This window comes from Colobus angolensis, unplaced genomic scaffold (assembly GCF_000951035.1).
Source record: "Colobus angolensis palliatus isolate OR3802 unplaced genomic scaffold, Cang.pa_1.0 Scaffold8, whole genome shotgun sequence".
NCBI classification, from domain to species: Eukaryota; Metazoa; Chordata; class Mammalia; order Primates; family Cercopithecidae; genus Colobus; species Colobus angolensis.
Window position 1 is genome coordinate 810,291 of NW_012121820.1, and position 9,161 is coordinate 819,451.

At 39.0% G+C, this 9,161-nt stretch overlaps 1 protein-coding gene across 2 annotated transcripts in view; it reads right to left on the minus strand.

Moving 5' to 3' along the window:
* Positions 1–6,682, minus strand: part of ME2 (malic enzyme 2, NAD(+)-dependent, mitochondrial) — a 53,108-nt gene extending 46,426 nt beyond the window's left edge. For both annotated transcript variants that reach the window (XM_011928764.1, XM_011928763.1), the window contains exon 1: positions 6,565–6,682. In XM_011928764.1, the coding sequence (XP_011784154.1) occupies positions 6,565–6,672 (108 nt within the window). In that variant the 5' untranslated portion in view covers positions 6,673–6,682. The remainder of the gene's footprint in view (positions 1–6,564) is intronic.
* Between the last annotated feature and the right edge of the window lie 2,479 nt (positions 6,683–9,161).

The window sequence follows — 9,161 nt, forward strand, 5'->3', positions numbered from 1 at the left end:
TCCCAGCTACCCGGGAGGCTGAGGCAGGAGAATGGCGTGAACCCGGGAGCTTGCAGTGAGCTGAGATCCGGCCACAGCACTCCAGCCTGGGTGACAGAGTGAGACTCCGTCTCAAAAAAAATAAATAAATAAAAATAAAATAAAATATTTTATTAGTCATATTATTTGTATAAATAAGAACGAGAAGAAAATTCTAAATTTATTAAAGAACTAGCCAGGAGAAGTTAAAATAAAAACAAATAAATTAACAAAACCCTCAGAGAATTAATAACCAGAAAACCAGAGTTCCAGATACAAAGCTTGAGCACGTCCTTAAATCTTAGGGATGGAATCTACAAAATAAAGGAGTTATTGATTCTCTTCTTCAACACTCCTTCTTGAATTAAGTTAATGGTTTGCATAGGTATTTACTATGTACTTAACTCTTTTAGTTCTGGCAATCTATGGTTCATTATTCTAAATAGAGTCCATTAGGATATTTTAATTTGGCTGAAATAAATTAAAAATCTGTAGTAAAATCTCTTTACAATCTTACATCTTAAAGAGAATACTTGGTTTAAAAGAGATGCTCAGTACTATTATGGGAGGAACTGGAAAAAGAAAAAATGCAGATATAAGGAGTGATTTGAGAATTACTAGCTTCTATCAATAGTGTTCAGGTGTTTTTTTAAAAAATTTCAGGACTCCTATACCTTTAAATCATTGGGTCATCAATAAAAATGCTGGCATCTCTCTTGCTAAGGCAGCCAACACAGAGGTAGGAAGAACAAAAGTGAAAAAAAAATTGAGGGTAGGAGGCTGTGTACATAGTTTAGAGTTGGCTCATCTTGTAATCAAACAATTGTACACTTTTACAGTTGTAATCATAATAAACTTCAGCCTGAATCCTCCCCAAATTTCTTGTTTGAGAACTCTACTCTATGGAAGCATTATTAAAGTGTAAAAGAAAGTATCACTTTTATCTCCCTCTAAAGGCTTTAAATCCACACTAAGGATGAATAGCCAATTCATTTATTATATATTTTATCATCTCTATGATTCAACCAAATATTTATTTACTGGTACTCATTTCATACTTTAAAGCAATTTTATCTATATCTTTAAGCCTTTTACAATCTAATATAAGACATATCATGAGTGTAATAGAAATAATCTAAGACTAAAACAACTTTTCATACTCTTTAATACTGATTTGGGTTTGTACTGAGAAATGTAAGAAGGCAAATGATTCAGGAGATAGAATCCATTTATATACATTTATATGCAGGAGATAAAATGCATTCCCTTAATCTCAATACGGATAGGCACTACACAGCCAGTGCCTCACTAGCATTCAAATGCATGTTTAGATTTCTGAAAATGTGTTAACTGAGATGAACTTGCACTTTTTTAAAGGGCAAATTATAACTAAGTGGAAAGCTCTGTTCATCACAAATCCACAATTACTCACATCGCATATTCTATTGCTTATGTTGTTTTGGTATAGGAATTAGGTCTTAATACATAAATTTGAAATAAAATAAACTCATTGTATTAGCCCACTCTCATGCTGCTATGATGAAATATCGAGACTGGGTAATTTATAAGAAAAGAGATTTAATTGACTCAGTTCCACATGGCTGGGGAGACCTCAGGAAACTTTTAATTATGGTAGAAGGCCTCTCTTCCCAGGGCGGCAGGAGAGAGAATGAGTGCTGAACGAAGGGGGAAGTCCCTTATAAAAACATCAGCTCTTGTAAGAACAGCATGCGGGAAACCACCCTCATGATTCAATTACCTCCACCTGGTCCTACCTTTGACACGTGGGAATTATTAAAATTCAAGATGAGATCTGGGTGGTGACGCAGAGCCAAACCATATCACTCATCAACTAAAAACTTTTTAATGTAATTTAAAATTATTCTTTCTTTTTTCCTTCTTCTTCCTCCTATTCTTATTTAAAAAAAAAAACTGCATCACTCAATTTTTAAGACTTTGTAAGATGAAATGGGCTTCAGAAAAACACAAAAAATGATAAGAAAACATATAAATCAGTACATTGGGAAAAAAGGTCTGAAGAGGGGTATTTCCTTTTTTTTTTTTTTGAGACGGAGTCTCGCTCTGTTGCCCAGGCTGGAGTGCAGTGGCCAGATCTCAGCTCACTGCAAGCTCCGCCTCCTGGGTTCACACCATTCTCCTGCCTCAGCCTCCCAAGTAGCTGGGACTACAGGCGCCCACCACCTCGCCCGGCTAGGTTTTTGTATTTTTTTACTAGAGACAGGGTTTCACCGTGTCAGCCAGGATGGTCTCGATCTCCTGACCTCGTGATCCACCCGTCTTGGCCTCCCAAAGTGCTGGGATTACAGGCTTGAGCCACCGCACCCGGCCTGAATAGGAGTATTTCCTAACTTGTTTTACAAGAAGTAGGTAACAAAATTGCTACCTAATCCAAACTTCTTTTCTGGAAGCAAAACCCATGTTTAATTATCTGTGAAACTCTGAGCACCAATCATGTCAGATTTTGTTTTCCTATGTGCTCATTTGTTCATGCATTCATCCATCTATCCAGCATGTACTGAGGCTCTGTGTGTGCTAAGCACTCTGGGGTAAGATATTGAGGATACAGACTAAGATATGGTCCTTGTCCTCAAGGGAGGAATGAGATAATTCCAACTGAGTATGATAAATGGTATAGACAGAAGTGAGCACAAGAATGATCAAAGAACAAACAGGGGAGTAACTCACCCAGTGTGGTGAGGAAGTAGAAAAAAGCGTCAGTGAAAACTTCCTAGGGCAGTGGTCCCCAGCCTCTTTGGCACCAGTGACCAGTTTCAGGAAGACAATTTTTTTTTTTTTTTTTTTTTTGAGACAGGGGCTCACTCTGTCACCCAAGCTGCAGTGCAAGTGGCACGATCTCACTGCAACCTCCACCTCCTGGGCTCAAGTGATCCTCCCACCTCAGCCTCCTGAGTAGCTTAAACGATAGGCATGCACCATAATGCTTGACTAATTTTTCTGTATTTTTGGTAGAGATGAGGTCAGGCTGGTCTCAAACTCCTGAGCCCAAGCAATCCACCTCAGCCTACCAAAGTGCTGGGACTACAGGTGTCAGCCACTGCATCCGGCCAAAGACAATTTTTCTTTTCATGTCTTAGCTGTTATTGAAGTCATTGATGATAGTAACATTTTCATGAGTTTTTATCTTGTTGACTATATTTCAGGGGGTGGGGAATGGTTTCAGGACGAAACTGTGCCACCTCAAATCATCAGGCATTAGATTCTCATAATTAGTGCACAACCTAGATCCCTTGCATGCACAGTTCACAATAGGGTTTGCACTCCTCTGACAGGAGGCAGAGCGCAGGTGGTAATGCAAGCCATGGGGATTGGCTGTAATCACAGATGAAGCTTCACTTGCTCAACCACTGCTCACGTTCTGCTGTATAGGAAAGGATGCAGAGCTGAATTTCAGAAAATTATTAGAAAAGTTAGCCAAATGAGCATGCGGAGAAAAGGAGAAATACAATTTTATACTTGCATAGCCCTTTAAATGTTTCCAAATGCTATTACCTATATTATTTACATGAAAAAACTAAGGCCTAGAGAATTTGAAGGGTTTGCCAAAGTTTCATGGTTAGTAAATGGTAAAGCTCGAATTACCACCTAAATTCCTGCTTATAACCTAGCATAATGGTGTCCCATCTTTTAAAGTGGTAGTCATTAACTACCATAAATAACTTCAAAGAAATTTTGGCCAGGTGTGGTGGCTCATGCCTGTAATCCCAACAGTTTAGGAGGCTGAGGCAGGTGGATAGCTTGAGCCCAGGAGTCCAAAACCAATGTAGGCAACATGGCAAGACCTTGTCTCTACAAAAAAATACAAAAAGTAGCCAGGCGTGGTGGCACATGCCTGTAGTCTCAGCTACTCAGGAAGCTGAGATGGGAGAATCACCTGAGCCCAGGGAGGTCAAGTAATCCTAGCACTTTGGGAGACCAAGGCAGGCAGATCACAAGGTTGGGAGATTGAGACCATCCTGGCTAACATGGTGAAACCCCGTCTCTACTAAAAATACAAAAAATTAGCTAGGTGTGGTGACAGGCGCCTGTAGTTCCAGCTACTCAGGAGGCTGAGGCAGGAGAATGGTGTGAACCCGGGAGGCGGAGCTTGCAGTGAACCGAGATCATGCCACTGGCTCTAGCCTGGGTGGCACAGTGAGACTCCGTCTCAAAAAAATAAATAAAATAAAATAAAATAATACTAGGTTTCTACTTGGGATAATAAAAAAGTTCTGGAACTAGATAGTGGTGATGGTTGCACAACACTGAATGAATTTAATGTCACTGAATTGTATACTTTTAAATGGTTAAAATCGTCAATTTTATATTATGCTTCCTTTACCACAATAAAAAAGTATTATAAACAAAGAGCAGGTATACCTTGAATATACGGTGATTACAGGCATACATTTAAAAAGATTCAGAATTCAATACTGCCTTTAATTACTATTTTATTAATTATAGCAGCAACATATCCTTAAAATAATATTTATAAAAATGTGAAAAGTTATTAAGTCTCCAATGTTTGAAGTGCAAACTTGATTTCTTTACATGGTAAGTTCCTGAGGAGTCTATAACCTATGAATTGGGAATCACTGGTCTATGTTCTTTAAACAAAAATTAAACTCTTCCTGATGTTTAAGGGGTTTCCAGAAGTGGTCCTTCAATGATGTGACCATACAGATGCTATTCAATCTTAGAGATTTCAGAAGGCCAGATGTTAGACATTATCTTCTTTTTTTTTTTTTTTTGAGATGGAGTTTTGCTCTTCTTGCCCAGGCTGACGTGCAATGGCACGACCTAGGTTCACAGCACCCTCCACTTCCAGGTTCAAACAATTCTGCCTCAGCCTCCCGAGTAGCTGGGATTACAGGCATGCGCCACCACACCCAGCTAATTTTGTATTTTCAGTAGAGACAGGGTTTCTCCATGTTGGTCAGGCTGGTCTCTAACTCCCAACCTCAGGTGATCCACCTGCCTCAGCCTCCCAAGGTACTGGGATTACAGGCATGAGACACTGAGCCTGGCTGACATTATTTTCTTTAGAGATGTATGGTAATGCATTTAGACTATGCTCCATCTGCAAACTTGTTTGCCACTCAATGTACTTTATAAATTTCTTATAATCTCTAAATCCCCAGAGTAGGTTTTAAATAAATTATTTCCATAAAGATAAAAGATAAAATAAAACCAATATATTTATCAAATGCACCCATAGCACTGTAAAAGATACACAGAAGTATTTGGTCACTGCCCAAAAGGAACCAGAAATATAGTCAAGAAGATATAAATTCATGAAAATGTAACTACCATAAATGACTTCAATAACAGCTTAAAACCATGAAAAGAAGCACAAAGTAACACATATTGATTACTTGCCACAGGTACAGGAAGAAACTGCTATGGGGTTTCAGAGGAGGGAGTAATTACTCCAGTCCACAGTGGTGTAAAAAGGTTCTACAGGAGAACTGGATTTGAAATGAGGTGCATCTTAAAGAGCAAATGTGATGTGGGGAGGTCAAGCACAAAGAAGAGAGGATTAGAATACTCTTTATTAAGCTTCATTTAACACACTAACTGCTTGCCGAACTCATTCTGTGTCACATACAAGAATACAAAGGTGAGGTGCTCTGTGTTACCCATGGTCAAATTCCCCTTTGTAGGCCTGAAACCCCTTATTACTTATCATATGATAACAATAAACTATTTTCCCTGATAGTGGGAAACAAATGTGACTGACAAGTTTTTTATGACTGCTCTTTTAAAATAAGTCACATCTTTCATTTGAATTTACCTTTCCCCAAAAGGTAAATTTCACATATTGCAATGTATCCTCTTACAAGCTTCTTGTAAAAAAATCTCTTCCCAGAACTTTTACTTACTATTTAATATTGCCACTGAAAAACAGACAGGCACTTGTCCACTGAACTAAATACAGATGAAGGACGAAGTCATGACTAGATCTCAATATTGCACGTCACTTTTGTCCCAAGAGTATAATGAAGAGTCAAGAGTCTCTCTCTTTTGAAGCAGTCATCTAATCATTCTAACTAATGGGGAACATTTTTTGTGTGCAATGGTTTGTGTCCAAAAAGATAGGTGGAGGTGGGGTGATGTGGACTTTACATAAAGGTTCATTTCACAATTTTGACCCTACCTTCCAAGGACCCAACTGATTAGCTCAGGGTGAGTACCTGATGTGAGCTGGGGAAATGTAAATATCTCACATGTGGCCCAAAGTCCTGGCCAAAGCACTATTCCAAGTTTTTATTTTTTATTTTTTAAAGTTAGAACTAGGAATCAAAGTCAATCCTTTTCTGGTGGTAAAAGTAATGAGGATGAAATTTAGGGGGTATAAAGAGCAACCACGATTTTGCCATGTAGAGAAGCATAAAAAGTTCATGTAAACAACTATCTCTGAACAGCCTTAGCATAAAGCTACAAAAATATGTCACACCTTATCAGTCTTAAATATATCAAACCTTTAACAGGAAGAGAGAAAATGTACATTGGTATTAATGTTACCACCTTGTTGGTTCTTGGGTTCAGCATAAGTGGCTTGCCTTTTTCTTTTATGTGCAAACGTCGACATGCCAAAGTACAAGTGGTGGAAACTACTCTTAACCGGGACAACATCTTTTCTTTCACCTGAAAAAAACAAACCAAATAAACCCACTGATGAGAATCATATTATAGGCCTCCATGTCCATCAGGTATCAGTTTTCAAAACACATTTATGTTTCCATAGGCTGCAACTGTTTTAAAAAGGTAACAATAGGTGAAGGTGAAAACTTACTTTTTCTGATAACACTCTTATGTTCTTGGGAAATAATCACTGCTACTCTTTATGTACCACCTACTATGTATCAGACACTGCAAAAAACATTTAACCTCTTTCTAGACACACAAGAGTGGCAAGGTATGCATCTCCCACTTGTGAGAGAAAAAAATTAAGAGGTTAAGAAACAAGGTAACATAGTAAATAGCAAAGTGAGTTTCATTTTAGTGAGTGAGAGTTTAGCTTGAAGGTAGAAAAGTAAACAATAGGAAAGTGGAGACACACACAGAGGAAGAAAATCTATCCTAATTCTTAATCTAGACCTAGAATTTTAATGTACTATGTTTAATGTTTAAATTTAATATACTAGAACTTTTTGTCTTAGCAAACCTGCTATTTAATATACATAAATCATATAAATTGGCTAGAAAACATATAAAGTAATTGGGTATAATTACTTTATATGAAATAATGTATAAAATAATTGCATCCATCATAAACATGGACATTTTTAAAAAGAAAACTATAAATTAAATCTAAAATATTTAGTGATAATAGATTCTTCTGCTTACCAATTACCTCAACAAAAATCAGAATTTGAAACGCCTATTTATTTCTTTAAACATTACAAATCATTGCAATGATTATGCTGTTAAGTTTTTTTAAATGGAATTTCTATTTGTGGAGAAATCCATGATCTGCGTGAGGGCGCAGCAAAACCATTTACATAAGGATTTTTTTTTTTCTTTTTGAAGCTCATATATAAAAGTAACCATTTTAAACCAAACAATTCAGAAGCATTTCAGAAATTCTTTTTTTGTTTTTGTTTTTGTTTTTGAGATACAGTCTCGCTATATTGCCCAGACGGAAGTGCAGTGGCACGATCTCAGCTCACTGCAAGCTCCACCTCCCGGGTTCATGGCATTCTCCTGCCTCAGCCTCCTGAGTAGCTGGGACTACAGGCACCCGCCACCACGTCTGGCTAATTTTTTTGTAGTTTTAGTAGAGAAGGGGTTTCACTGTGTTGGTCAGGATGGTCTCGATTTCCTGACCTCATGATCCGCCTGCCTCAGCCTCCCAAAGTGCTGGGATTACAGGCTTGAGCCACTGCGCCCGGCCAGAAAATTCTTACAGTCGTACAACCACCACCTCTATTTATTCCAAAATATCTTTTTACCCCAGAAAGAAACACTATACCCATTACGCAGTTATTCCCCATTCCTCCTTTTGGTCCGTTACAACATAAACTCTTTATTACTATTATTCTGTGTATTTATGCTTTACAACAAGTTTTGCCAAGCTCTACTATAAGAGTTACAAATCCCTGTGACCCGAAAGGCAGGAAGGAAACTATCCTGCCTGTGTTGTACACACACACACACACACACACACACACACACGAGGTGGGGGGGGTTCAGTGGCAGCATGATTTCTGGATTACTTTTACACATATTTCAATCCAGAGGTCAGTGAGAACTTCAAAAAAGGGAATTTATTTATTTTTGAGAAAGAGTCTGGCTCTGTCACCCAGGCTGGAGTGCAGTGGCGCCATCTCACTGCAACCTCCGCCTCCCAGGTTCAAGGGATTATCCTGCCATCCTGCCTCAGACTCCTGGGTAACTGGGACAACAGACACATGCCACCGCGCCCAGCTAATTTTTTATATTTTTATTAGCGATGGGGTTTCACCATATCGGCCAGGCTGGTCTTGAACTCCTGACCTCATGATCCACCTGCCTCAGCTTCCCAAAGTGCTGGGATTATATGCATGAGCCACCGTGCCCAACCAAAAAAGGGATTTTTTTTTTTTTTTGAGACGGAGTCTCTCTCTGTCGCCCAGGCTGGAGTGCAACAGTGTAATCACAGCTCACTACAACCTCTGCCTCCTGGATTCAAGCTATTCTCCTGCCTTAGCCTCCCGAGTAGCTGGGATTACAGGAACCCGCCATCATGCCTGGCTAATTTTTTTTCTGTATTTTTGTAGAAACAACATTTTTACCATGTTGGCCAGGCCGGTCTTGAACTCCTGACCTCAGGTGATCCACCTGCCTCGGCCTCCTAAAGTGCTGGGATTACAGGCGTGAGCCACCGCGCCCGGCCAAAAAGGGATGTTTTAAAGGTGTTGCATGATCACTTACTCCTGGACACTGAAACATTCCAGTTTGCAAGTAACTACGCTGAAGTTGTTTTCTGCCTCCCATACCAATTCCATCCACCAACCTTTGAAATGAAGTGTGATTTGATGTTTGAAGACCACCTGCACGAGGCTTAGCGTTTCATCAACACATCCATGTATGGATGGTAAGCCTGATATTAAATATGACGCAGTCAGAGTGAGAAGTCCTTC